This window comes from Odocoileus virginianus, chromosome 2, assembly GCF_023699985.2.
Source record: "Odocoileus virginianus isolate 20LAN1187 ecotype Illinois chromosome 2, Ovbor_1.2, whole genome shotgun sequence".
Classification (NCBI taxonomy): Eukaryota; Metazoa; Chordata; class Mammalia; order Artiodactyla; family Cervidae; genus Odocoileus; species Odocoileus virginianus.
The window spans coordinates 99317380-99343001 of record NC_069675.1 but is presented as its reverse complement, the minus strand read 5'-3'; the positions used below and the strand labels follow the sequence as shown (position 1 = coordinate 99343001).

The window sequence follows — 25622 nt, the reverse complement described above, 5'->3', positions numbered from 1 at the left end:
AACGCCTCCAGGGCCCGGAAGTGAGCGGGCGGGGCGATGGCGGCGGCGGTGCTGCAGCTGGGGCTGCGCGCCGCGGGGCTGCGGCCTTTGCTGTGCGCGGCGGGCGCGGGGATGGTGAGTGGGCTGGGGCGGTGCGGCTGGGCGGGGGTGCGGCCGGTCGGGCGCGCCCTCGGAGTGGGTGAGCTCAGCCGGTTTTTCGCGTCTCCGCAGGCCCCGGCCAGCGTCGTCTGGAGGAGCGCCCTGGCGATCGCCCCGCGCGCAGGTGAGTTCTTGTGCAGGGACGCCCCAGGCGCCCCGGGAAAGCCTTTCAGTCCGTGCGTTCATTTTGCCGGGGGGGCGAGGGTGTCGCGATAAGCTCTGAAACTGCCGCCCCAGCCTCGGGAGTCGGGCCCTGGGTGCGCGCGGGCTGTTCTCCGTGCTGCCACCCGGCCGACCAGTGCAGCCACTGCCCGAGGCCGCCTCGGGCTGAGGCGGGGCCGACCCGAGATCGAAACCGTCTGGGATCCTAAAGGAAAGCATGGCTTGTCTGTATAGTTTGCATGTGGTCCCCGCGGTTCAGCAAAGGGTGTTTGTGTATAGAGCGCTGGGCGCCCTGGAAAGGCGGCTGTAAGTTTGCTCCAGGCCTGCCTTTTTTTTAACCTAAGACCTAGGCTGCTTTCCATTGATGGAAGTCACGCTCTGAGAGCTCTAAGGTACCTCTTGTGTACGTTTTTCCAACTTTAAATTTGTGAGCGATTCAAAGGAAAAGTCGTTCTGAGAGCTGTGTAAACCACTGTCCTTAAGTGTATCACATTCTGTTCTGCAGAGCATGGGCAGTCCGTGTGTCTAAGTAACAGGATAGGTCTCAGCATGTCCTTGCAGGAAAGCCATGAGGTGGTTCCTTGAGTTACCCAGGGTCATGTCGGGTGACAGAGCCAGGCCCTAATCGCTGGGTCTCATTCAGTCGGTGACTGCTGAGTGGGGGTCCTGCGCTGGGTTAGGGTTAGGGTTAGGGTTAGGGTTAGGAGCTGGGCCGGACGCAGGGGCTGCTGGTTAGCTCTGACTGCCCGCGGTGGCCGCCCTCCTTCTGTTCCACGTTCTCTCAGGCAGTCAGGGCAGCTTCGAGGAATTGGCCACTGCAGTTCTTTCCAGGGCTTCTGGCCCCATGCCCGTGCTGTGACATCTCCTAGGGTTGGCCTGGAGGCCCCGCAGGTGTGGTAGCTCTTCAGCCGAAGCAACTGCCACAAAAAGCGAAGATGAGTCCTTCCTCCGCTGGTTTCTGCTTCTTATTCCTGCGACTGCTTTTGGCCTGGGGACGTGGCAGGTAAAGGCTGACGTGGCTCTCCTGGCCCTGAGCCCTTGACTGTGCTGCCGCCCACTTGGGCTTACGCCCTGTGCCCACAGGTCCAGCGTCGGAAGTGGAAGCTACAGCTGATCGCAGAGCTAGAGTCGAGAGTTATGGCTGAGCCCATCCCACTGCCCGCAGAGTGAGTGTGTGCGGCTGCCCAGCTGGGGCTGGGCTTGCTCACGGGCAGCAGTGGGGCCTGGCTGCAGCTTGCCTTCCTGACTCCTCAGTGGGCCTGCTCGGCTTCTTGTTGACACCCAGCTGCTGCCTGACCCACACATGTAAAGAGGCCTTTGGGTTTCACCCGTTTCCAGGCCCAGTGTACTGAGGGCTCCTGCAGTGCTGACGGCCTCCCGTAGCAGTATTTCTTAGGTGGCGGGAGTACAGACGTCTGTCATGTCTGGACATGAGTGGTGTTTTGAAAATGTGCCTAGTGATTCTCCGGCCTTCTTCCCTCCTTTAAAAACACTCGCCTACAAGGACAGCTGTTGTCATGACGCTTCCCATTCAAGGGAGCAGACAGTGGGTCATGTTTGCCTTGCAGATGGTCGCTTTGGCCCCTCTGTTTTACTGAGTTCACACAGGAGTCCACAGCGTTAAGCTTTTCTTGAAAACTAGGACCGTTTAGCAGCACAGATCCTCGTTCCGCGTGCTTCCCAAGGACCCAGCCCCGCTTCGAGGGCACAGCATGCAGCCCTGCAGCCCCCATGGTGCTGGTGCATCTTCTGCTCAGGCCACGGTGGGCGGCGTGGTCTGCAGACCCTCAAGTGGGTCTCGGCTCCCCTTCTCCCGCCCCGTATAGCCCAATGGAACTGAAGAACCTGGAGTACAGGCCCGTGAAGGTCAGGGGGCACTTTGACCACTCCAAGGAGCTGTACATGATGCCGCGGACGATGGTGGACCCTGCCCGGGAGGCCCGGGAAGCCGGCCGGCTCTCATCAGCGGCTGAGAGCGGTGCCTACGTGGTCACTCCCTTCCACTGCACTGAGCTGGGGTGAGTGGCATGTCAGGGAAGGGGTGCTGAGTGGCCTGGCAGAGGTACTGGTTCCCATGTTCCTTCTCAGCCCCCAACCCCGGGGAATCCAGGCTACCCAGACAGCTCAACTCCTTGGAGAGTTTGAAATGTCATCCTGGTGTCATTAAGACAGCTAATTACTGAACTTCATCTGCGTTGTTGAGCTCTGAAGGGGAAGGAGCATGAAATAGACCTCTTTGGAGAAACCGTTCAGCTGACATTTAGTGCTTATGGGGCAACAGGTGGGCCAGCAGAGGAGCCCCAGCCTTGCGTGGAGGGTTCCGGGTCAGGGGAGCCTTCCCAGGAGGCTGTTTGAGTAGGAAGTGGTATGTAGTCAGTGCCAGCCCTGCAGCACCGCTTCCCCCACCACCACCAAGACCCAAAACGGGAGCATCAGCCTGAGAAGAAACCCCAGGGCCTCAGCCTTCGCCTTCTGGTTTTCTGCGCAGGATGGGTCCCAGTGCTGCAGCTAGGCTAGGCCAGCGAACTGAAAGCAGGAGTTGAAGGGAGAGGCAGGGGGGAGACACCCGCCACCGGCTGTGTTGCAGCAGGTGAAAGGCAGAGGTTGGCGGCGGGGAGGCTATGAACCCACAGCACGCCCGGGGCTGGAGCCCCGCCCCTGCCCCCAGCTCGCTCTACTGCAGTCTTTCCCTGAGGCACCCAGTGACCACTCATCACCTGCATTCAGAACCTCTTCCCTGCCTGAAATAGCATGTTCTTACTACTCTAGAATCACCATTCTGGTGAACAGAGGGTTTGTGCCCAGGAGGAAAGTGAATCCAGACACGCGGCGTAAAGGCCAGGTGAGGGCTGTGGATTGTCCCCTCCGGGAGGAGCTGTCCCAGCTCTGCAGAGACACGGCATCTCTCACCTTCCCTCACAGATCGAGGGAGAGGTGGACCTGGTGGGGATGGTGAGGCTCACAGAGACTAGGAAGCCTTTTGTCCCCGAGAACAATCCGGAGCGGAACCACTGGCATTACCGGGACCTGGAGGCCATGGCCAGGCTCACAGGCGCAGAACCCATCTTCATCGATGCGGACTTCAGTATGTTATGAGCAGCACACCCCAACACCTCCCTCTTAGCCCTGGCCACACACCTCTCCTCCTGTCCTTTACACCCCAGCATGTATGTCAGTGGGTGGGAGTGTGCCCGACTTGGCTGAGTGCCCCACAGACACCATGAGGCCACTTCCATGTCCCGCAGAGAGCACAGTCCCTGGCGGGCCCATTGGAGGGCAGACCAGAGTCACACTGCGGAACGAGCACCTGCAGTACATCATCACCTGGTAAGCCGGGGCCCGGCCTCGCCCTCTCCCTCCCCCCACCCACCCCCTGACAGTGTTCCCTGCTTTCAACCCAAGGTATGGACTCTGTGCGGCTACCTCGTACCTGTGGTGCAAGAAGTTCCTAAGTCGGACTCCTGGTGTGTGAGGTTAGCCGAAGTCAGCCTGTCCCTTAACAACTGAAGCCACTTCAAGAGATTTGGTTTTATGCTGATCATGTGCTCTTGGTATAAATAAATCTCTGCAGCACATGAAGTGCCTTTCTTTCCACCTAAACTCCAATGTACCACCTAAGACAGCCTTTTAAGAAACTGGACACACACACAGGGCTTCCGTGGTGACAGGGAAAAGCCCACGCACAACGTGGAGAGGAGCCCCTGCTTACCACAAACAAGGGAAAAAATCATGTGCAGTAAATGAAAACCAAGCACAGTACCCGCCCACCCCCCCCCCCCAAACAAAACTGGACGCACAACTGATGAAAGTACTTCGTCACCATCCCCAAACTCTCATCCCAGAATGCTTGATACCAGCTGAAGCAGCCTTTTTATTACTTTTATGTACAGAAAACTCAATAGTGTACACTCAGCCCAGCTTGGTGGCCAGTTCTTTGGCCTTAGCCTTTTCCAGCTTGGCGATGCGAGCCACTGACTTCGGCCCCAGGACATTGCCTCCCCAGTGACGGCGGATCTGTGGGAGAAGAGACACGGTCAGCCTGCTGTGTCATTTTCTAAGGCTTTCAAACCACGCTGGTTCATGCAATTCTATTTCATTGTTCCAAGTTCACTGGCATATACAACTGCTCAGACCCAAGAGCAGCCAGTCTTTGACTGAAGGCTTCAAAGACAATATTTTGTATGAATGTGTTTCTCACCTCATCGTATCTGTCGTTGTAATTGGTTCTGATGGCTTCCACCAGCTTAGCCAGGGCACTCTTGTCCTCCCTGACAAGGCAGAGAGGGAAATTAAGGTCACTGGCCTGTCAAGTTACCCACCTCCCTCAAAGCAGACATGACATCAATTTAGCTCCAACAGAAGCCTCTTGCCTCAGATATAGCATGACCACATGGTTTATTCAGGTGAAGAAATTCATAACCATCATTGGCAAAGATTCAGAAAATGTACTTTTTAAAGTAAAACCCAGAGAAATTATGTGACCTTGGAGTGGGGGCAGGGTGGTCCCCTAGTGACTTGGGAATGCTGGGCTCCGCTGCACTTACGAGTTGACTTGTGTGAAGGCTACGGTGGTACATGTCTTCCTGTGGACCAGGCGCCCCAGCCGGGCCTTACCCTTGATGATGCAGTAGGGAACCCCCATCTTGCGGCACAGGGCAGGCAGGAAGACCACGAGCTGGAAGACAGCGTTAGCTCTAGAGTTATCTGGAGCAAAAGCAGTAACTTAAAAAGGCTAATGTGGTAGCAATTGCTCAGGGTTAAAAAGCTCATGTGTTTGCACTTCAAGGTTTAATTCAGTCAGAAATTCACATCATCGCAAAAACCAGGAACTGGATCCCTTGTCAGGACTTCCTTATATGAAAAACTGACTATTCTTGTCACTCCACCAGGGCCAGTCAGACCCAGCATCTAGTTTGGCACTATCTTCCTGGTACAGACAAGGACCCACCAATCTAAGTCCAGCAGTCGACACAGGCAAACAAACCACACATACCTCGATGGGATCCACATCGTGAGCGATCACCACCAGCTGAGCTTTCTTGTTCTCCACCAGGGTGGTGACAGTGTTGACCCCTGGAACACACAGCCAGTTTGCATGAGGGCGAGGTGGGGCTGCTGTTCACAGAAGCAGTTCCACGCAGCCTGGCTGTGACTCAGGGTTAAAAAGCTCGGATTTTACTCTCCACAGTGATTCCAGGTGAAGAAATTCATGCATCATTGCCAACAGCCTGCCCCACAACTCACCTTCTTCAAGGAAAGGTGCACTCACCTGCTCTAAGGACAGGTGGCCTCTTGGTGGGGACGTCGCCTTTGCCGGCGGCTTTCTTCTCAGCGCGGGCCAGCAGCCTCTGCTTCTTCTCCTGCTTTGTCTCTGGTCTGTACTTGTGGGCCAGCTTAAGCAGTTGAGTAGCTGACCAAAAAAAAAAAAAAAAAAAAATTCAGATCTGAGGTTGCAATATTTATCACTTAACAATAAATGCTAGATCAGTCCTGGATACAACCACAGACCAAGAGATCTCAGACCTAGTTCATTAACCCATCAGTATGTCATATTTTGGAACTAGACAAGGAATCTTTTAAGTTTTAATAAACCAGCCTATTAAAAACACACACTGCCCCTTCAAAAGCCTGAGTTCTAGCATGTCCAAGAAAGGGTGGCAACCATGTCCAAGAAATCCCTTCCCAATGGTGTTTTTAAACCACAGAACCTCACCTGTTTGTCGGTCCAAGGCCTGGGTGAATTGATTAATTGCAGGAGGCACTTTCAGCCGCTTATAGAGAATAGCCCTTTGCCGCTGCAGGCGGATGTAGCGGGGCCATTTGACAAAGCGGGTGAGGTCCCTCTTGGGTTGGATGTCCTGTCCTGTGAAGTAAAAAGTAACGAGGTGAGGCTCAAACTCCTTGTCAAGTTCAGGTATAGAAACACACGTAAGGACGTAGGTGCATCAGCGATCTTGGTGGTTTAAAATGTCATCACCAGATTCCAGGTAACAGATACTTTTACATCATTTGCACACAAACACCAAAGAACACAGGGGAGACTATAGCGCCACCTCCTGTTCCTCAAGCAGCCAAGGTGCAGTCAGCCCCATCACCTCTGCGCTGGGAACCATCAGAGGTTCTTGATGGCCAAGCCAAACCCCGAAGGCCAGCACCTGGACTCCACGGTGACACATGTTCAGGCTTACAGTGAGGCCACTGAGAAAGGACCGTCACTGCCCCACCTCTCAAAGCGAGAGATTAAGAGCCGAGCACAACTTAGTTAGAAAGTGGCAAAACGTGAGAATTCCAACCCAAGTAAGCCTCGACTCCGAACCCAGCGAAATCTAGGACAGAATACGACCTCCTGTTCAACGAGCTACTATTTTTCTCCATCGAGGATAACGTGAAAACATATCTCCCGTTTCTGACTCACCAATGCCAAAATTCTTGGGCCTCTTCTCGAACAGGGGGTTTACCACCTTCTTGGCCTCCTGCTTCTTCACCACGGCCGGGGCCGGGGCCACCTTCTTCCCCTTGGCCTTCTTTCCCTTCGGCTGGGCGAGAAAAAACACCAGCTTTCGCCACCGCCGCCTCTGCCGGTTTCTCTACAGACGGGCGGGTCCTGGGGGCCTGGCCCCCCGATGACGAGCGCGGACGGCGGGCAACCCCGCCACCCCCGAGGGCGAGCCCGACCCCTCGTGTGTCAGGCGCCGCGCGGGCCCAGAGGCCGCCCCCGGCTCGTACATCAGCGATCTTGGTGGTCAGGAACGTCCTCACCATCACTCAGATAGCAAATATTCTTTCACATCATCTGCACGAGCGCGGCGGGTCCGGGAACCCGCGGCGCCGCCCCTTCCCCGCGACGGGGACAGCGGGCCCCCTCTTCGGGGACCGGAAGGCTCCAAACAGTAGAAGCGAGAGAAGACACCGCGCGGGCCGAGACCCCCTGAGCGGGCCCTTAAGAAATGGAGAAGCTTCCCCCTCCCCCCCGGCCCCGTCCGTCCCCGAGCCACGCACTGCGGCGCTGCTCTCCCCAGATCATCATCCCTCCCTGCCAGACGAAGGCGGGGAGTCTTATCCAGCCCCAAGGCCGCTGAGCGAGACCCTGCGGGGTGCCCTCGCTCTGGGCAGTGGAGGCACCCCCGCGCGGTCGCGCTTCGAGGAGGATGGCGGCGGATAGAGCTCAGACAGCCGAACCGGCACGACGAACAGAAAACAGACTCACCATCTTGAAAGGCTGGCGTAGAGAGAAAGGACCAAGAATTGTGGGTAATTTGTAGGGGCCCTCGGAGATCGCGAGAACTGGCGCCGGCGCGGGATTTCGAATTTAAAGAGAAAGAACTTCGTTTTCCCTCCCGCTCGGTGGGGGGCGGTACCTAGAGCAGGAAGAACCGTGGGAGCCCAGGGAAGGGCCGCGGAGACTGACTCGGAGGGGCGCGCGCTTGTACCCCCCCACTCCGCCCCCAGCGAGGTACCCAGCGGGCTCCGGCTCTGCGGACCTACTGCGGGAGCTGGGGCGGCGTGGCTCGGTCGGCGTCCTTCTGGTGGGGTTTACTCCCCTGCGAGTTCGGTCGGGGAGCCTCGCCGCGCGGGAGCGCGCGCGCAGCCCGGAGGCACCTGGCGCGGGGCGGGAGGGCGGCCGGTCCCGGGAGCGAGGAGCCCCGACGCCTCGTGGGGCGGCCCTCCAGGGCCCGCGGCGTGGAGACGGGGGCGGCAGAGTCGGGGTAGGACCCGAGCGGCTCCTCGGGTCCCCGCGGGCCGGCGGGGACGTGCGTCAGCCTAGCCTCCGAGAGGGCTGCGCCGGCGCCGGCCGAGTGGTCGTCGGGGTCCGGCCGAGGGGGCGCGGACCAGAGGAGAGCCCGTAGCGCGTGTTTGGCGGAAAGGGCATCTCCGGAGAGCCTGCCCGAGGGTCCTACCCAGGCTGGCGCCTGCAGCGGAGAGAGAGGCCGGAGCTGGCCTGCTCACACCCAGACTCGCTTCCAGGTGCCCCCCGCCCCGTCCTGCGCTGCCTGAGGCCCCGCGATGGCCCAGCAGAGAGCCCTGCCGCAGAGCAAGGAGACGCTGCTGCAGTCTTACAACAAGCGGCTTAAGGACGATGTCAAGTCCATCATGGACAACTTCACCGAGATCATCAAGACCGCCAAGGTGGGTGGGGGCCGCCGGTCTCCGGCTCCCTTGAAGACCAATACAGTAGTGAGCAGAGCTGAGTCGGGGCGTCCGCTTTCAACAGCACCCACTGCACGTGGGTGCTCCCAGCCAGGTGGTGGCCATCCTGCAGTGAGCCCCCAGGCAGGGCCCTCGTCCCCATGGGGAGAACGTTTGGGAGGGCCGGGGGTGGGGGTGTGGGGGAGAGGGTGACCGCAGCAAAAAGGGAGACAGGTAAATCTCCCGGCTAATTACAGGCCCTGGGGAGACATTTGTATGGGACTCCAGTCACAGTGCCGGGATCCAGCGTCACTTACTAGCATCAAGGGGTTGGATGAGGTCTTGACTTCTCAGTGCCTCATTGTCCCCTGCAGCATGGCGTCCTTGTCTGGCTGGATGTGTTTATCCGCCTAAAGCAGTCACTAGGGACTATTGTGAGCGCATGTGGTCGGGCGAGAAGCTGGGGAAAGCCCCTCATGTGGGCAGAGAGAGGGTCAGCAGCCGGTTCTGGGCAGGCAAGCCCACTGACTGGAGTGGGGCTGGATCTCTGCATGATTGCTCCAGTCCTGTAACTCGCTTGAGCCTTAATAGTGATGGTGGCAGCTAGTGCTCTTAGTGATATTTAGTGCTCACGTAGTGTCAGGCTGAGCTGTGAGGGCCCTTTGTGTCCCGTCCCATTTAATCGTCAAGAGAATGCTATAGGGCAGGTCATTGCTCTCCAATTCCTTTTCAGAGGAGGGAACAGAGACTCAGAAGCTTTAGCATCCTGCCCCAAGTCAGGATATTTTGTGAATATCCAACAGGGCTGGGATTGGGACCTGGGAAATCTGGGTCCCTACCAGTTAGAGTGCCCTGACCCCTGCCTGCATCCTGGCCTGGTGGGTGGGTTGGGACAGTTAATAGCCCGGACCTTGGACAGGACAGGTGGTGCAGGACTCCTGGCTCCTCCACTGACCGTCTGAGACACCTGGAGTGCACTCAGGTCTGTCCCGGCTTCAGGTCTGCCCCCCAGGGAAGATTGTCCAGGCTTCAGTGAGAGTTTCCTAAGATGATGGTTAAGTGCTTAACACAGTGTCTGGCACCCAGAAAACCCTCAGAAAATGGTCAGTTAAAAAAATACACTGTCCTTTTATTCATCCGTTTAGGAGGTCGCTGAGTGCACGAGCTGAAGAGATGGGGCCAACCCCTCCTTGCACCTGGCACAGCAGCCCTCGTACTTGGGCATCTGTTGGTCCTGTGAGGGTGCCCCTTACCTCCTTAGAACGGGGCGGGGGTGGGGGGTGCTGGAGCACGCAGCCTGAGGTCTGGGGGCAGCATCTGGTGCAGAGGGCAAGATAGGCCACAGGGTGTGGCAAGTGTGAGTGCACCAACGCCACCACTGGGTACGTGTGGGCCGGGGCATCTGCCCATGCTGGACTTTCTCATTTGCCCTCCAGATTGAGGACGAGACGCAGGTGTCAAGGGCCACTCAGGGCGAGCAGGACAACTACGAGATGCACGTGAGAGCCGCCAACATCGTGAGTCACCAGGTGGAGGGGACAGTCCAGGCTCCAGAAGCCTGTGGTCTACTGGGGTTCCCGAGGGCAGAGGGGCAAACCTCCCTTCGAGAGGAGGGCTTTCCTCGGCAGCTGAGGGAGGGGCTGGCAGGTAGTGGGTACGGCCACTCTGTCCAGTGCTAGGCAGGGGTTACAAAGAGATCAGCCCTTCCTCTCTGAAGATTCTAAGTGCAGGTTCTTTATACACAAAGGTTTCTCATAAGTAAAGGTTCTATAAATGCAAGAAGCAAACGGCCAGATGAAACAGGACAGTCATTTTGATCCCTTTCAATGCCACGGAAGAAGCAAAGCCACCAAGCGTTTCCATGGGTCCACACCCAGGATGGAAATGCATAGCACAGGGTCCTAAACGGTAGGACCCACAACTGGCAGGTATGCTGGCCCTGAGGAAGAACAGGGCAGGTTAAATGGACGGCAGTTTTGTCTGGGGTTTGAGGTCTTCAGAAGCAGGATACGTGATTGAATAAAGTGTGTGACTGGCCATACCTGTAGGAGTGGAAGCCAGAGGCCCGATGGCACCTGTCATGGCAGCAATTCACGTGGCTGCCCTCCGCTCGCTCACCTTCTAGTCCCTCACTTCTGGCGATGACCCTGTGTGAGCGCTGTGGCCGCACTTCGCGGATGAGGCCACCGCTGCCATTGCCTACCCAGCATCAGGCACACGGAGGCAGGCGGCCCCTCACCGTGCCGCTCGATCCCCACGGCCACAGGTCCGCGCTGGCGAGTCCCTGATGAAGCTGGTGTCTGACCTCAAGCAGTTCCTCATCCTCAACGACTTCCCGTCTGTGAACGAGGCCATCGAGCAGCGCCGCCAGCAGCTGCGTGCCCTGCAGGAGGAGTGTGACCGGAAGCTCGTCGCGCTGCGGGACGAGGTCTCCATCGACCTGTACGAGCTGGAGGAGGAGTACTACTCGTCCAGGTACAAATAGGGCTGGACCCCGTGCACGCTGGACCTGCGGACCCGGGCCCGGCCAGCAGCCCGAAGGTCCCTGCTTCCCAACCCTTCCTGGTCTCGGCAACAGAACCCTTTGTCTGGGTTTCAGAGCAGACCTCAGGGTCAGAACGTCTGATCAACAGACAGCTGATGCTGCCTCCTGGGGCCCGGGCATCAGAATGAAAATCAGAACCTCGAGGGTTGGGAGGGCCAGGCCAGTGTTTCTGTCTGGGGGCCCATCTGTCCGTCTTAATCGTCTAATCCAGGCCTAAACATCCCAGCCACGCGGGGCCAGCGCTCTTGGCTACCCAGCCCCTGTCCAGAACCCCAGTGCTTGCCCAGGGTTGTGATTCGCCATGGGTGTCACCGAACACCCACTCTGTATGTGTGTGTCGGGGTGGGGGTTCCTGGGAAGGAGGAGGAGAAAATCCAAGTGGAGTGTGGCCTTGAACGCCAGGCCTGGGCACTTGGACCAGAGTTCCCGTTCAGCTCAGCGTTATTCACAGACCACAGCCCTCCTGCGTGCTATGCCCAATCACAGCAGTGGGCAAGGCCTGTGACGCCAGCCCTTGTGGCCTGCTTACAGTTCCAAAACCAAGGCAGTTTGAGCTGGAGGGACCCCAGGAAATCAGAATCCAGGTGTAATTTACTTACGGGGAAGCTGAGGCTGGAGAGGCCTCGCACATCCGTCGTTAGCTTGGAAAAATCAAGACTCACTCCAGCAGACGCGGGGTTGGCACCCCCTCGCCCTCGCTGGATAAATGTGTCTTTCCTGTCGTGGATTTTCATCGCTCCTTTCTGTCCCATGGCGGCCAGGCTAGGGCCAAAGATGCCCAGAGCCAGCGTGTCTGTGGCCTGAGGCTTGATTTCTGTGTGTGTTCCAGTGCCACCCCTCACGGTCCCTCCTGCCTTTACCTTCGTGGGAAGGGACAAGTGTCACTGCTCGGTTGGAGTGGTTTCAACTCTTCCAGAGGGTTCTGGGACCACCTCTCATCCCTGATGCCTATTGGCTCAGCAGACACACAGCAAGTGCCTCCTACATAGTGGCCTTCAGGGAGGGGTCCAGAGTGGTCCCTGGGGGGGGTTCAGACCCTGCTGGGGGCATTGCTCCTTGTGTCTTTGTGTTTGCCCCCTTGTGGCCCCCATGGGCCAGGGCCGTGGACTGAATGTCTGCAGGAGAGAGCTTAGCCCTGCCTCTTGAGGCTGAGGGCAATGGGGGCTGAAGGGGAACGCCTGAGAGCCAGGCTCCTCCTGTCGTGGCTCCAGGCCGTCAGTCTGGCTCAGCCAGCCTGGGGTCTTCGAGAGGCTGAGGCCCTCCGTCTGTAAATGCTTGTGGTGGCCGGGGCTCAGCTGTCAGGGCCAGCCGGCTGTGGGCCCCTCCCTGCTTGTCCCCTACACAGGCGGCGTGTCCCCCAGCCACCAGCGCTCAGCCCGTTCTCCGCGTGCATCCCCGCTGCCCACACGCTCGCTTCCCCGCTTTCTGCTCATGATTTGCTTTCTCTGCCTCTCGCCCTCCGCTGTCTACAAAACTCTGCTCTGTGTCCAGGATGGTTCTGAGGCTGGATGCTGGGGGCGGGAGCGAGAGGCAGGATGCGGGAGGAAGCCCGCGGGACAAGTGTGGGGACGGGCAGGCCCCACCCGCCCCCTGGACGGCCTCCACGAGCCATGCTGTGTTCACCTGCATCCCTGTCCTGAGAGGCCAGCTGTGCTGTCCCCACACTAGATGAGATCTGGTGCGTTGAGTGTGGCGTGGCCGTAGACTGTCCCCGTGTTAGAGACGGGAGCCTGAGTTCAAGGCGCTGGGGTCCTGTTTGAGGTCACACAGCTAGTGCAGGGCTGCCAGACAGAACGCCAGGGCCTCTGTTTCTAACCACCACCCCATTCAGGCTGAGTCCCAGGCCCAGAGAATAGACAAGGTCTCTGCCCCCAGGGGCCTTGAGAAGCGCAGGGACCATGGAGACCACATCTGGACACTGGTTCCTGCAGCTAGAGAGTGGAGCTGGCAGCTCCCTGCAGGAGGAACATGGATGGGTCAGTGGAAGGGTCCTGCCGAGGTCACACAGCCTGCCAGTGGCTGGTCCCAAATGGGTCCCTGTAGGAGCCCCTGGAGGACCGGGAAGCAGGCGCAGCACCCTGTGCACACGGGAGGAGGGGAATGCAGGTCTGGGGTGTGATCTGTGTTTCCTTAACTGCTTCTATCTTGCTTTCCTTCCCTGGCTTCATCTCTGCCTGCTCCTGTCTCTCCCTGGGTTTCTGGTGGTGGAAAAGCTCAAGTCTATGCGAAGCTAATGATCTGCCTCTGTGCGAAGCTTACTGGAGGCTGGACCCGGACACAGACTCCGCTGACTGCCTCTCAGCCCCTCTGCTTGCATCCCCGGAGCCCAGTGCTGGCGGCCCCCTGCAGGCTGCAGCCCCTGCCCACTCCCACACTAGTGGCCCAGGCCCCACGGAGCACACCTGAGCCTCCTGGGGCTCCCCCCAGCCCCGGACCCCTAGGATCTTAGGAATGAAATCCAGTCCTCCCCTCTGGGCCCACCCCAGCCTCCACTCCCTTCAGCCCTGGTGCCCACTTGGGGAGCCACTGTGGCTTTTTTGGGAAACTTGTCAGCCCAGGGACAGCCCACCTAGGAGTGTTGGGGAGAAGGAGTGCCCCCCACCATTCCAGGGTAGCCCATCCTTCCTATTTGCTGCTTTCTGGGCTGGCTAGAAGGGAGTTTCCAGGAGAGTTTGTCTCATTGAGGACCAGCAGGGCAAGGATGCCCAGTGTTGGGAAACCTAATCTGTGCATACTATTTACCATGGGGGGAGGGGGTAAGTGCTCAGAGTGGACAGTACTAGCCAAGGCCCAGCCTCCATGCACAGCTCTGCCCACTACCTCATCCTGAGGCTCCTCTGCTAGCTGACTGCCCCTGCAGGGCTGTGGGGAAAGAGGGCTGCCCACTCATGGAAGTCAGGCAGAGTGCTTCCTAATTCTGTTGCTGTATACGTTTGGTTATTTTTGTAATAAAAGACTGTTGAATAAAACCACTTCTGCCCTTTTGCATCGCTTGGTTCCTTTTCTTGCTTTTGGACCACTCAGTCTCCCAGTGGCTGTCGGAAAAGAGCCCCGGGGCTCTGCCTAGTCAACCTTGGCCTTCAGGTCAGCCTTCTGGCCCTGGGGGGCTCTATCGGCATGGGGATCATGGATGCATTTCCAGTTCCTGGAGAGAGCTCGCTAGGATCTAGAAGGCCTTGATAGTAATACTTAGTGAATGTATTAGAAACTGCTACCGTTACTGCATGTCTTTGGGCCCGGAAGTCTGAACCTCCGGTTGCCCCCCAAGTCGGGGCTGTGGTTACCGGCATGTCAGGGAGGACCGACCGCGGGCTCCAAAGGGGATTTAGTGTTGTGCCCCGTGACCCTGAGAGGGGTCAGGACTCAACCCAGGTGGAACGAGGCCCCGTGCCTGGAGCCAGGCTCACCTGAGGGGGGCGGGGGCTGTTACCCAGGAGAGCCGGGAAGTCAACCCTGCGCCCTGTCACCGGTGCGTCCTGTCTCCTTCCAAGAGGGAGGTCAGCGTCCCAGTGTACGGAGGAAACGACAGCCCACGACCCGACACCTCCGATACTCGGAATTTATCACTAGTCACCAAGGAACCACACACTCGACAGGGCCACCGACGCGTGTTTTCTTCATCGCTTGCATGCCCGGGGTTTGGAACCTGCCTGGCGCGCAAGTCCTTTCCGGACGAACGCGGTCTCGCCAGCTTCCCCTTGGGGGCTGAGCTCCAAACAGGCCCCAATTATTGCGGGTCTATTCCAGTCGCCCCGCCCCCACCCCCCAAGGTAATCGGGGGCCCGCCGCGTACGAGGAACCGCCTCTGCCCCACAATGCTTTGCGTCCCGCCCCACAGTGCTTTGCGTTCCCCGCCCCAAAGGCTTCTTCCGGCGGCACCTAGGCCCGGTTAATCGAGCGCCGCGCGCTGGCGGCTCGGCGCTCGGCCAGCCGCGCCTGCGCACGTGGTGATTTCCGGCGAGCGTTGCTGGGAGGGTGAGGATTTTGTGAGAGGGTCTCATCAGGGCGTCTTGTGGTGAGGGTGTTGTCTTGTGGTGAGGGTCCTGCGAGCCCGGTGGCGGCCCGGAACGCTGCACCCCGGCCCTCCTCGCTCCGAGCAGGACGGTGAGCGAGCCCCGGCTGACCCCCGAGCCTCCAGCCATGACTTCTCTGCTAGCGAAGGACGCTTACCTGCAGGGCCTGGCCAAGAAGATCTGCTCCCAGCCCAGCGCCGAGCCTCAGAAGCGCAAGTCGGGTAAAAGCGCAGCCCGGGGGGCCGGGGCTGAAGGGCTTCGGAAGGGGGACCCCGTCCATCCTCGCGGCGCTCGCGTCCCCACTCCGCTGCACCGCCCATGAGCCGTCTTCGGGCGGGGTAGAGGCGCAGATGGGTGAAGCAGGTCTGCGAAGCACTAGAGGGAGATACCGGGGCCGCGCTACTGCCCTGGCCGGTTGGGGGCCCCTGTCTCGGAGTCCGAGGGGGCTCAGCCGTGCGCCCCACCAGGCAGGAAGCTCGGCCGGGGTTTGGAGGAGGTGACTCTGTGGAACAGGCTCGGCCAGCTCTCCACACTGGGTGGAAAGACTGGTGTGAGCGTTGATAAGAAAAATGACTTGTTCAGCCCATTACTGTGGGTAGTGTGAGGAGAAGGGAGGAAGAAGATGGCTCCTGCCAATGGGAGCGTACATGGCTGCTGTCACAGGGCCCCCTCATATACACAGATAGGCGAAGCAGACAAAAACTGCCTTGTGGGGAGCCGGGGCTTGTAAGTCCTGTCCAGCCTTGGAGGAGAGGGAGAGCGGCAGAGACGGGCGTGGACCTTCCAGAGGAGAAACGGACTTTCTTTATACCAGGACAACCTGTTCACTCTAGAGGTTAAGAGAATTTCTCGTCACTCAGTGAAAAGTTAGATCTGTGTCTTTTTTTTTTTTTTAGATCTGTGTCTTTCTAGTTCCTTTCCTGTGAATTTCTCCCTGAACCACCTAGGTCCCTGCTTGGTGCACTCATTTCTCATTTTCCTTTTAAAATGTAAACATTTTCTCCACCTTTTCTTTGCCACATAATTTATGGGATCTTAGTTCCCCAACCACACATTGAACTCAGGCCCTTGGCAGTGAGAGTATGGAGTCCTAACCACTGATTCAGTTCAGGTCAGTCGTGTCTGAGTCTTTTCCACCCCGTGGACTGCGGCACCCCAGGCTTCCCTGTCCATCACCAGCTCCCAGAGTTTGCTCAAACTCATGTCCAACAAGTCCATGATGCAATCCAGCCATCCCATCATCTGTCAGCCCTCCTATCTCATCCTGACTCCTTCTACTCCTGCCTTCACTCTTTCCCAGAATCAGGATTTCCAATGAATATTTGGTGTTGATTTCCTTTAGGATTGACTGGTTTGATCTTGCAGACCAAGGGACACCAACTCCAAGAGCTCACTCAAACTTCTGTCCATTGAATTGGTGATGCCATCCAACCATCTCATCCTCTGTTGTCTCCTTCTCCTCCTGCCTTCAGTCTTTACCAGCCTCAGAGTCTTTTTCAGTGAGTCAGTTCTTCACATCAAGTGGCCAAAGTATTGGAGCTTCAGCTTCATTATCAGTCCTCCCAATGAATATTCAGGACTGATTTCCTTCAGGATGGAGTGATTTGATCTCCTTACAGTCCAAGGGACTTTCAGGAGTCTTCTCCAACACCATAGTTCAAAAATGTGAATTCTTTGGTGCTCAGCGTGCTTTATGGTCCAAATCTCACATCCATACATGACTACTGGAAAAACCATAGCTTTGACTATATGGACCTTTGTTGGCAAAGTGATGTCTCTGCTTTTTAATAGGCTGTCTAGGTTGGTCATAACTTTTCTTCCAAGGAGTGTCTTTTAATTTCATGGCTGCAGTCATTTTGGAGCCCAAGAAAATAAAGTCTGTCACTGTTTCCCCATCTGTTTGCCATAAAGTGATGGGACTGGAGCCACGGTCTTCATTTTTTGAATGTTGAGTTTTAAGCCAGCTTTTTCACTCTCCTCTTTCACTTTCATCAAGAAGCTCTTTAGTTCCTCTTCGCTTTCTGCCATAAGGGTGGCATCATCTGCATATCTGAGGTTATTGATATTTCTGCCGGCAATCTTGATTCCAGCTTGTGCTTCATCCAGTCCAGCATTTTGCATGATGTACTCTGCATAGAAGTTAAATAAGCAGAGTGACAATATACAGCCTTGACGTATCCCAATTTTGAACCAGTTCATTTTTCTATGTCCGTTTCTTTTTTTTTTTTTATCCATGTCCATTTCTAACTGTTGCTTCTTGACCTACATACAGATTTCTCAGGAGGCAGGTAAGGTGATCTGGTATTTCCATCTCTTTAAAAATTTTCCACAGTTTGTTGTGATCCACACAGTCAAGAGACTTTAGTGTAGTCAATGAAGTAGATGTAGGTGTTTACCTGGAAATCACCTTGCTTTCTCTGTGATCCAGCTGATGTTGGCAATTTGATCTCTGGTTCCTCTCTGCCTTTTCTAAAACCAACTTGAACATCTGAAACTTGTCAACTTATTATGTACTGTTGAAGCCTAACTTGGAGAATTTTGAGCATTTCTTTGCTAGTGGGTGAGATGAGTGCAATTGTGTGGTAGTTTGAACATTCTTTGACATTGCCTTTCTTTGGGATTGGAATGAAAACTGACTTTTTCCAGTCCTCTGGCCACTGCTGAGTTTTCCAAATTTGCTGGCATATTGAGTGCAGCACTTTCACAGCATCCTCTTTTAGGATTTGAAATAGCTCAATTGGAATTCCATCACCTCCACTAGCTTTGTTCATAGTGATGCTTCCTAAGGCCCACTTGACTTCACATTCCAGGATGTGTGGGTCTAGGTGAGTGATCACATACTCATGATAATCTGGGTCATAAAGATCTTTTTGGTATAGTTTTTCTGTGTATCCGTGCCACCACTTCTTAATATTTTCTGCTTCTGTTAGGTCCATGCTGTTTCTGTCCTTTATTATGCCTACCTTTGCATGAAATGTTCCTGTGGTGTCTCTTAATTTTCTTGAAGAGATCTCTAGTCTTTCCCGTCTATTGTTTACCTCTATCTCTTTGCATTGGTCACTTAGGAAGGCTTTCTTTGCTATGCTTTGGAACTCTGAGTTCAAGTGGGTATATCTTTCCTTATCTCTTTTGCCTTTTGCTTCTTTTCTTTTCTCAGCCGTTTGTAAGGCCTCCTCAGACAGTCATTTTGCCTGGACTGTCAGGGAATTCCCTTTCCACCTGTTAATATGAAAGTGTGTGTGTGTGTGTGTGTGTTCAGTCGCTCAGTTGTGTCCCACTCTGCGGGCCCCGTGTACTATAGCCTGCCAGGCTCCCCTGTCCATGGGATTTTTCCATGCAAGAGTACTGGAGTAGGTTGCCATTTCCTACTCCAGGGCATCTTGCTGGCACAAGGATCGAACCCGCATCTCTTTGGCAAGTGGATTCTTTACCACTAGCACCACCTGGGAAGCCCAAAATGAAAGCTTACGTTGTTATTTTTTATGGCTACATAGTTTGTTGTGGGAGGTGCTATCATTGTCCCTGTGGATGGATATTTAGGTTTTACTTTTTCACTCAAAAAAGGATACTATGATGAACATCTTTGAGGCCAGATCTATCTGCTCACCAGGAATGATTTCACAAGTAGACCGTTGGGTCAGTGTGTGGGTGTTTTTCAGGGATTGATGAGTGTGACCAGTCTGCTTTCCAGGAGCTGTGTGGTTCTGAGCTCAGTGGATGAGGGTCCCCACAACCCCTATCTCAACTGGCTTTTGGCATCCTTCTGGAATCAAAACCTTTGCAGGACCTTCTTACCTACTCACTGGGTCCCAGGATTGAAGTGGGAGCCCTTTCTCGTTTCTTGTTTCAGCTGGCAAAACTCAAGTCTCAGAAGCTGCTGTACCCCCCAGAAAGAAGAGGAAGAAAGCGCAGAAGAAATCCCGGGAGCGGGAGAAGAAGACTGCAAAGCCCAAGGCCCAGGCCCCTGCGGAGAAGTCTGAGGCCAGGAAGCCAGAGGCAGCCGAGGAGGAGAAGGAGGAGGAGGAAGCCGCCCGCTCCACCAGGGCCCCGGCGGGTGAGGGAGGCAGGCAGGCAGGGCCCCCCAGGATCTGGGATAGGTGCAAATGCAGCCCTCTCTGGTCGTAGCAACACGATTAGGTACACTGGGTGCCTCAGGAGTTGGCGGCACCCAGACATGGGTTTGGCCCGTGCTACACGAGCGGGCCCTGCCCCGGAGGCCAGTCCAGCGTGAAGAGGTGAAGAGCTCTCTGAACCTGCGCGGGTCCGCTGGTGGCCACTGGCGGGGAGGAGGCGGCCGCCCACGGAGGCGCTCCTTTCGTATTTCTGACCCTCCTTTGCAGATGGCCTGGCCACAGAGCCCGACTCGTTATTCGCCTTGGATGTTCTGCGGCAGCTCCTGCATGAGAAGATTGAGGAGGCGCGGGGCCAGGTAGGTGGGGGGCGGGGGGTGGCAGGGGTCTCGGTGCTGCAGGGCTTTCCCCACCCCGGGGCTCTCCGAGGTCGGCTCCCTGCTCTGCTGGCCATCACGGGCCTGACGGGGGCCTCGGCAGCTCTGTTCTGCGGGAGGTCAGGTGCCATTCTCTGGGGGGGCGGTGCAGGCTAAGCCCCCGTGTTGAGCTCCTGGCTCTTCTCTGCTGTGGCCTTTGAGAGGCTCAGGCTCCTCCCTCAGCAGCATCTCCTAGGCGTTTGTTCTTCTGATTGTCCTGACGGCCCTGAGGTGAGCCAGGGCCTGAGATGAGGCGACCTCCCTGAGGGGACCGCCACACGACTGACTGACCCTCCAGGATGTGAACTAGCCTGAGTGCCGAGTGCTGAATGGGGTCGCCGCCCCCTCCTTTCCCTGGGGACCTCCCCCAGCCTCTCGCCGTGTGGGGACAGGCCCGGGGGCCCTGCCTTCCTGCAGACGCTCGTCTGCCCGGTGAGCTCAGAGTAGCGCTGGGCTCTGCACAGGCAGCGCTGCCTCGTCCTGACCGAGCCTCCCCGCCTGGTGGGGCGCCTGAGCCTGGCTGACCAGACGGGGGCGGTGTGCCCTTTGCCGGGTTGTCGGGTAGACTCAGTGGCCTCTTCTGGGGAGGAGCCCTGGCATGTGGCCTCTGCCTGGAATCCGGAAGGTGTGGTTCTCACGGCGTCCCCTCGTCCTTCTTTCTGGTGCACTCTGGGGCCAGGTCATCTTGGGGTGGAACGCCGCGCTTCGCCGGCCCTTCTCCTGACCTGATTGCATGTGCTAAGCTAGGGGCCCCGTTTCCAGAACTTTGTGAGTGAGCGCGGGATCGCCCTGCAGGGTAGCGTCAAGGAGCTGTCTGCCGCCGTTTTGGAGAAAAGACGCCGGAGGAAGCAGGAGCGCGACCGGAAAAAGAGGAAGCGGAGGGAGCTGAGAGCAAAGGAGAAGGCTGCCGCGGCACTGGAGGCGGCAAAGGCCACCGAGCCGGGCCCTCGGGTGCCCGGGGCGGAGACGCAGGCCCAGCTGGGGCTGCTCTTCAACAAGGTGAGTGCCCTGCGCTGCCGCTGGGCGGGCAGAAGTGGGCCCCCGGGGCAGGCGGGGAGCAGCCCTCAGGTCGCGCCGCCCTCTCCCCCGAGGTGGAGGTGACCGAGGAGGAGCCGGCCAGCAAGGCCCAGCGCCGGAAGGAGAAGAGGCAGAAGCTGAAGGGGAACCTGACGCCCCTGACCGGCAGAAACTACCGGCAGCTGCTGGAGCGCCTGCAGGCACGGCAGGCCCGGCTGGAGGAGCTGCGGGACCGGGACGCGGGGCAGGCCCAGGAGCTCGAGGCCAAGATGCGCTGGACCAACCTGCTGTACAAGGCCGAGGGCGTGAGGATCCGCGACAACGAGCGCCTGCTGCAGGAGGCCCTGAAGCGCAAGGAGCGGCGGCGCGCACAGCGCCTGCGTGCCTGGGAAAAGCGCACGGCGCACGTGGTGGGCAAGATGCAGCAGCGGCAGGACCGGCGGCGGCAGAACCTGCGCAAGAAGAAGGTGGCCAGGGCCGAGCGGCGCCTGGAGAAGGCCCGCAAGAAGGGCCGCATCCTGCCCCAAGACCTGGAGCGCGCCGGCCTGGCCTGAGGCCCGGGCTGCCTGACCCCATCCCTTGTGGGGCAGGCTCCGGTGGAAAGCGGACTCTGCCACGTGTCCCTTGCCGGCTTGTCCTGGGCTCAGGCCCCACGTGCAGAAGAGCCTTCAGATCCGGGGAAGGGGGTGATCCAGCTCCAGCCGCCTCTTATTAGGCCAGAGACTCCCTGCAGGTTGTGGGGCAGTGGACCAGGGAGCTGTGAGGAGGGAGTGGGCATCTAGGGAGGGCTTTGCTGGCCACCTCTTCCTCTCATTGTCACAGGAGCAGGAAGGGCACGGCCGCTGTGACTGCGGTGTTAGCCCCAGCCTCGTTTGGAAAGGGTGGAAACCAGCTCCTGCAGCAGAGCTGGAGTGGAGTTGATGGGCTTGATAGTGGAGAAGGCAGGGCGGCCCCAGGCTGGCTGTAACCGAGTTACACCAAGTTGATATGTAAAGTGGGTAAAGAGACTTTAAGGTGAAGATGGTTATTAAAAATTCTAACTACTAAAAGACAGAAACATTGTTATTGGGGTAGGAGGGAAAAGATAATGGAACTGGATGGATAATATCAGTCTAGGGGGAGGCGGGAGAGAAGGGGTAAAACCTGGAGAACTACGTGGGGTGAATGGAAGGTACACAGTGACAGAGGTAAGTCTAGGCCCACACGCCGTCACAGTGAACGCACACAGATTAGACTAAATTCCAGTTAAACAGATGGTAACCAAAACAAAACTGGTATGACTGTATCATTAGATGATGATGTGTTCCTAGAATTTAAAAGGTATTGCTAGAGAGAAAAGATGTCACTGAATAATGAAATGGGTTCAGATCACCTGTAAGGTAAAACAGCCTTGCACCAGAAACAGCTTCAGATCTATCTAACAGAAGCCGACACAACTTCAAGGAGAAGTCAGTTCACAAACCCAAGTGGGAGATGTTTAACATCTGTACTAGGGACTGATGATCAAGTAGACAAAATCAGATGGATACGGAAGATTCAGATGAGACCGTTTATAAGCTTGGTCTGATGGACACACAGAGGCCGCTCTTCTGAGAACAGCGTGAGGGACTTCCCCAGCGGTCCAGTGGTTCTGTTCCATCCAGTCAGTCCGTCACAGCCAACTCTTGGTGTTCCCATGGACTGCAGCACACCAGGCTTTCCTGTCCATCACCAACTCCTGGAGCTTGCTCAAACTCATGTCCATCAAGTTGGTGATGGACTCTGTTCCAATGCAGAGGTACGGGTTCAATCCCTAGTTGGGAAACTAAAGATTCCAGGTGCTGCGGGGTGCAGCCAACATTTTTTTTAAAGAAATTTAAAAAAAAACAACCTCAAGCACACGTGGGACAGTGGTGAAAACTGACCATCACCTAGTCCACAAAGCCAGTCATATTTCAAAGCTTTAGCATCATACAAAGTGTGTTATTGGGCCATAAAACATTTTAAAAATTTCAGAGGTAACTGTTACATATTTGGAAATTTAAAAACACACTTCTAAATTACTTGTCAAAGAATCCTCGTAGATGTGAGAGACTGTTTAGGATTGGAAGATAATGGAAGTGGTGTGCATTAAAATTTGTGGGCCACAGCTGAGGCAGTGCAAAAAGCACTTTATAGCTGTGAAGCTGTGTTTATATGTATCCTTGGTTATAAATGTTAGGAAGTGATTCCATCATGCAGCACAATTTCCTGCTTGACCTAGAGCCTCATTCCTGGGTTCTGTTGACCCACTCTGCCCCTGGCAGTTGCTTCTGAATTACTGTGCACACGTTGCAGTCAGGAGAGTGTGACCCCCTGTGGCAGCCGCAGGAGCATCTCAGCGCCCAGTGGACGTGTATCATCGGGTGTTCCACTCCTTCCCCTGAAGCCTGGAAGACCAGGAGCATACCCCTCCAACCTAGAGCGCCCGGTGGATGTGTATCATCGGGTATTCTGCGCCTTCCCCTGAAGCCCGGAAGGCCAGGAGCATGCCCCTCCAACCTAGAGCGCCCGGTGGACGTGTATCATCGGGTGTTCCGCCCCTTCCCCTGAAGCCTGGGAGGCCAGGAGCATGCCCCTCCAACTTAAGAGCGCCCAGTGGACGTGTATCAGTGGGTGTTCCGCGCCTTCCACTGAAGCCCGGAAGGCCAGGAGCATGCCCCTCCAACCTAGAGCGCCCGGTGGACGTGTATCATCGGGTGTTCCGCCCCTTCCCCTGAAGCCCGGAAGGCCAGGAGCATCTCAGCACCCGGTGGACGTGTATCATCGGGTATTCTGCACCTTCCCCTGAAGCCCAGAAGGCCAGGAGCATCTCAGTGCCCGGTGGACGTGTATCATCGTGTGTTCTGCCCCTTCCCCTGAAGCCCGGAAGGCCAGGAGCATCTCAGCACTCGGTGGACGTGTATCATCGGGTATTCCGCGCCTTCCCCTGAAGCCCGGAAGGCCAGGAGCATCTCAGTGCCCGGTGGACGTGTATCATCGGGTATTCTGCGCCTTCCCCTGAAGCCCAGAAGGCCAGGAGCATGCCCCTCCAACCTAGAGCGCCCAGTGGATGTGTGTCATCGGGTGTTCCGCGCCTTCCCCTGAAGCCCGGAAGGCCAGGAGCATGCCCCTCCAACCTAGAGCACCCGGTGGACGTGTATCAGTGGGTGTTCCGCGCCTTACCCTGAAGCCCGGAAGGCCAGGAGCATGCCCCTCCAACCTAGGGAGCTGCTGCGGCCTTAGTTTCAAGTAGCTGGTGTGCGAAGCCAGCAAATGGTACATTTTGGTGGCAGGTGGCATCAAGCTGACTTAGTTGCTCTTTGCTATGTGGTATCCTCCCAGATCAGGGATCAAACCCATGTCATCTGCACTGGCAGGCAAATTCTCTACCACTGAGCCACCAGGGAAGCCGCTCAAACTCTTCTGACTGTGACTTGGTGATTGACCACATGGGTCCTACTGAGATCTTGCTCTTACGTATCAGTAGAGACAAGGTGAGATGGGGGTGAAATGGAGGAAACTGGCTTCACCTTGGAACTAACTGCCTCAGGTGAGAGTTTTTAGATAGGGCAAGGACTGATTTCTCAAGGTGGTCCTTGGTAGGTTGGATATTCAGGGTGCATGAGGTACCCATTATTGTCAAAATACCCCAATTCAATTCCCAGGACTGATGAGTGCTCCAACTTTTCCATGAGAGATCTGGTAAGGTTGTGAATTCACCTGTTGGTAGGATTTGCTGGTGAACTAGCTAAAACTTTGGTTTTCCCTTAATTCAGTCTTGGCAGTTGCAAACTCAGAGATTCTTCTACAAAGTAAGAGAAAGTTCCTGATTCTCAGTCCTTGTCTTAACTTAAAACTTTAGGACTTTGAGCCTGTCATTGTCTATTGACTACCCAGCACTGTTAGAGGAGACCTTCCCACCCCCCACTGCCTTGAGTAGTCCTTGAATTTCTCAAGTCTTTCTCATTGTTTTTAAGGTGGTGTCAGCTAGTCTCAAAGTCTTGCCTTCAAAAGATATTTGTCTCTGGTGTCCACATCTCCAGATAAGTTATTTTGTAGCTGTTTGTCAATATATCCAGAGTCCACTCCCTTGGTACTATCTAGATTACTACCCTCTGCTAAAATCATAGGCTTCCCAGGTGGCACTAGTAGTAAGGAATCCACACGCCGATGCAGAAAACATAAGAAATGTGGGTTCAGTTCCTGGGTTGGGAAGATCCCCTGGAGGAGTGCATAGCAACTCACTCTGGTATTCTTGCCTGGAGAATTCCACGGGCAGAGGAGCCTGGTGGGCTACAGTCGATAGGGTTGCTAAGAGTCAATACGACAGAAGCGCCTTAGCATACACAGCTAAAATCCAGCCAGATAACAAATCCCAGATTTTCCCTAGTTCATTCATGACAGGTCATGTTATGTTGCATTCACAAAAGTGCTTTTTAACAAAACTAATAGTTTAAAGCCACACTGATAACTGGATATGTCTTAGCAGCTCTGAATAGAGGAAAGTGTCCTCAACTGGATAAAAGTTTACCAAAAGTGTAAAAATACCATCATCCTTAATACCATCATCAGAGTTTTCTTGCCAAGATCAAGAGCAAGGCAAGAATGTTGCTTCTCACAGCTGCTTTTCAGTGCCACACAAGAAGTCCTAGCACATGCAACAAGAAAAATGAAACACGCAGATTGGGAAGGAAGAAGTCAAACTGTCTCTGCAAATGACATGATCATCTATGTAAACATCCGAAAGACAACAAACCTGAAACTAATAAGTGATTATATCAGGGCTGCAGGGTACAAAATAAACATGTGAAAGTCAGCTGCTTTCCTGTATACCAGTAATGAACAAGTGGACTTTGAAATCAGTAATGTATTATCATTTACACTATGTGAAAATTGATACAAGCATACCTCACATATATTGCAGTTTATTGCAATGTCCCGATATTGCAGATAGCCAGACCACCACAATAAAGTGAATATTGCAGTAAAGTCACACCTTTTTCTTTTGTTTCCCAGAGCATATAAAAGTTATGTTTACACTATATTGTGGTCAGTGGTTAAGTGTGCAATAATAACATGTCTAAAAAAATGCACATACCCATACTTTAATTTTAAAAGTACTACCGAAAAATGC

General features: G+C 55.8%; 4 protein-coding genes and 5 non-coding genes across 14 annotated transcripts; 3 read left to right on the top strand and 6 right to left on the bottom strand.

Annotated features, from left to right (window-relative positions):
* The first annotated feature begins 19 nt into the window (after nucleotides 1–19).
* On the top strand, nucleotides 20–3875 carry SURF1 (SURF1 cytochrome c oxidase assembly factor). 4 transcript variants are annotated; one of them, XM_070455620.1, is made up of 9 exons: nucleotides 20–114; nucleotides 211–262; nucleotides 1170–1303; nucleotides 1384–1466; nucleotides 2127–2318; nucleotides 3070–3142; nucleotides 3223–3385; nucleotides 3546–3627; nucleotides 3703–3875. In XM_070455620.1, the coding sequence occupies exons 1-9, from the start codon at nucleotides 37–39 to the stop codon at nucleotides 3770–3772; spliced, it is 927 nt and encodes a 308-aa protein (XP_070311721.1). In that variant the 5' UTR covers nucleotides 20–36; the 3' UTR covers nucleotides 3773–3875. The 4 variants fall into 4 exon arrangements, with proteins under 4 accessions (XP_070311721.1, XP_020744005.1, XP_070311724.1 ...); XM_020888346.2 differs by lacking the exon at nucleotides 20–114 and having other exon boundaries at nucleotides 209–262; nucleotides 1086–1303; XM_070455623.1 differs by lacking the exons at nucleotides 20–114; nucleotides 1170–1303.
* A 256-nt stretch (nucleotides 3876–4131) lies between these two features.
* On the bottom strand, nucleotides 4132–7602 carry RPL7A (ribosomal protein L7a). The gene is made up of 8 exons (XM_020888348.2): nucleotides 7508–7602; nucleotides 6716–6836; nucleotides 6014–6163; nucleotides 5570–5710; nucleotides 5294–5373; nucleotides 4845–4975; nucleotides 4499–4568; nucleotides 4132–4314 (listed from the first exon to the last, which is right to left on the bottom strand). The coding sequence occupies exons 1-8, from the start codon at nucleotides 7508–7510 to the stop codon at nucleotides 4210–4212; spliced, it is 801 nt and encodes a 266-aa protein (XP_020744007.1). The 5' UTR covers nucleotides 7511–7602; the 3' UTR covers nucleotides 4132–4209.
* Nucleotides 4667–4731, bottom strand: LOC139031672 (small nucleolar RNA SNORD36). The gene has a single exon (XR_011484176.1). It is a non-coding gene; the product is annotated as a small nucleolar RNA SNORD36 (small nucleolar RNA).
* LOC139031650 (small nucleolar RNA SNORD36) lies at nucleotides 5047–5119 on the bottom strand. The gene has a single exon (XR_011484160.1). It is a non-coding gene; the product is annotated as a small nucleolar RNA SNORD36 (small nucleolar RNA).
* LOC139031661 (small nucleolar RNA SNORD36) lies at nucleotides 5449–5523 on the bottom strand. Its single transcript, XR_011484170.1, has one exon. It is a non-coding gene; the product is annotated as a small nucleolar RNA SNORD36 (small nucleolar RNA).
* On the bottom strand, nucleotides 6242–6314 carry LOC139031678 (small nucleolar RNA SNORD24). The gene has a single exon (XR_011484179.1). It is a non-coding gene; the product is annotated as a small nucleolar RNA SNORD24 (small nucleolar RNA).
* LOC139031677 (small nucleolar RNA SNORD24) lies at nucleotides 7024–7098 on the bottom strand. The gene has a single exon (XR_011484178.1). It is a non-coding gene; the product is annotated as a small nucleolar RNA SNORD24 (small nucleolar RNA).
* Nucleotides 7603–7642: 40 nt separating the features above from the next.
* Nucleotides 7643–13960, top strand: MED22 (mediator complex subunit 22). 3 transcript variants are annotated; one of them, XM_070455634.1, is made up of 5 exons: nucleotides 7643–7753; nucleotides 8266–8427; nucleotides 9864–9944; nucleotides 10694–10902; nucleotides 13186–13960. In XM_070455634.1, exons 2-5 carry the CDS (start codon nucleotides 8305–8307, stop codon nucleotides 13376–13378), a joined length of 606 nt encoding a protein of 201 aa, XP_070311735.1. In that variant the 5' UTR covers nucleotides 7643–7753; nucleotides 8266–8304; the 3' UTR covers nucleotides 13379–13960. The 3 variants fall into 3 exon arrangements, with proteins under 3 accessions (XP_070311735.1, XP_020744008.1, XP_070311744.1); XM_070455643.1 differs by lacking the exon at nucleotides 7643–7753 and adding an exon at nucleotides 7808–7826; XM_020888349.2 differs by lacking the exon at nucleotides 7643–7753 and having other exon boundaries at nucleotides 7776–8427.
* Nucleotides 13961–14910: 950 nt separating this feature from the next.
* SURF6 (surfeit 6) lies at nucleotides 14911–21545 on the top strand. The gene is made up of 5 exons (XM_020888351.2): nucleotides 14911–15206; nucleotides 18836–19039; nucleotides 19326–19414; nucleotides 20267–20470; nucleotides 20563–21545. Exons 1-5 carry the CDS (start codon nucleotides 15113–15115, stop codon nucleotides 21040–21042), a joined length of 1071 nt encoding a protein of 356 aa, XP_020744010.1. The 5' UTR covers nucleotides 14911–15112; the 3' UTR covers nucleotides 21043–21545.
* Nucleotides 21546–25622: the final 4077 nt, after the last annotated feature.

What these genes read in the sequence shown, in the direction of transcription:
- SURF1 (XM_070455620.1), top strand. Translation starts at nt 37, where the DNA reads ATGGCGGCGGCGGTGCTGCAGCTGGGGCTGCGCGCCGCGGGGCTGCGG. An exon ending in GCGCGGCGGGCGCGGGGATG is followed by an intron (nt 115 to 210) that starts GTGAGTGGGCTG and finishes GCGTCTCCGCAG; the next exon opens with GCCCCGGCCAGCGTCGTCTG. An exon ending in CTTCATCGATGCGGACTTCA is followed by an intron (nt 3,386 to 3,545) that starts GTATGTTATGAG and finishes CATGTCCCGCAG; the next exon opens with AGAGCACAGTCCCTGGCGGG.
- RPL7A (XM_020888348.2), bottom strand. An exon ending in GCCCAAGAATTTTGGCATTG is followed by an intron (nt 6,164 to 6,715) that starts GTGAGTCAGAAA and finishes TTTACTTCACAG; the next exon opens with GACAGGACATCCAACCCAAG. An exon ending in GCCTTCACACAAGTCAACTC is followed by an intron (nt 4,569 to 4,844) that starts GTAAGTGCAGCG and finishes CTGCCTTGTCAG; the next exon opens with GGAGGACAAGAGTGCCCTGG.
- MED22 (XM_070455634.1), top strand. Translation starts at nt 8,305, where the DNA reads ATGGCCCAGCAGAGAGCCCTGCCGCAGAGCAAGGAGACGCTGCTGCAG. An exon ending in ACGTGAGAGCCGCCAACATC is followed by an intron (nt 9,945 to 10,693) that starts GTGAGTCACCAG and finishes CCACGGCCACAG; the next exon opens with GTCCGCGCTGGCGAGTCCCT. An exon ending in GAGGAGTACTACTCGTCCAG is followed by an intron (nt 10,903 to 13,185) that starts GTACAAATAGGG and finishes GTGGTGGAAAAG; the next exon opens with CTCAAGTCTATGCGAAGCTA.
- SURF6 (XM_020888351.2), top strand. Translation starts at nt 15,113, where the DNA reads ATGACTTCTCTGCTAGCGAAGGACGCTTACCTGCAGGGCCTGGCCAAG. An exon ending in GCCTCAGAAGCGCAAGTCGG is followed by an intron (nt 15,207 to 18,835) that starts GTAAAAGCGCAG and finishes TTCTTGTTTCAG; the next exon opens with CTGGCAAAACTCAAGTCTCA. An exon ending in TGGGGCTGCTCTTCAACAAG is followed by an intron (nt 20,471 to 20,562) that starts GTGAGTGCCCTG and finishes CTCTCCCCCGAG; the next exon opens with GTGGAGGTGACCGAGGAGGA.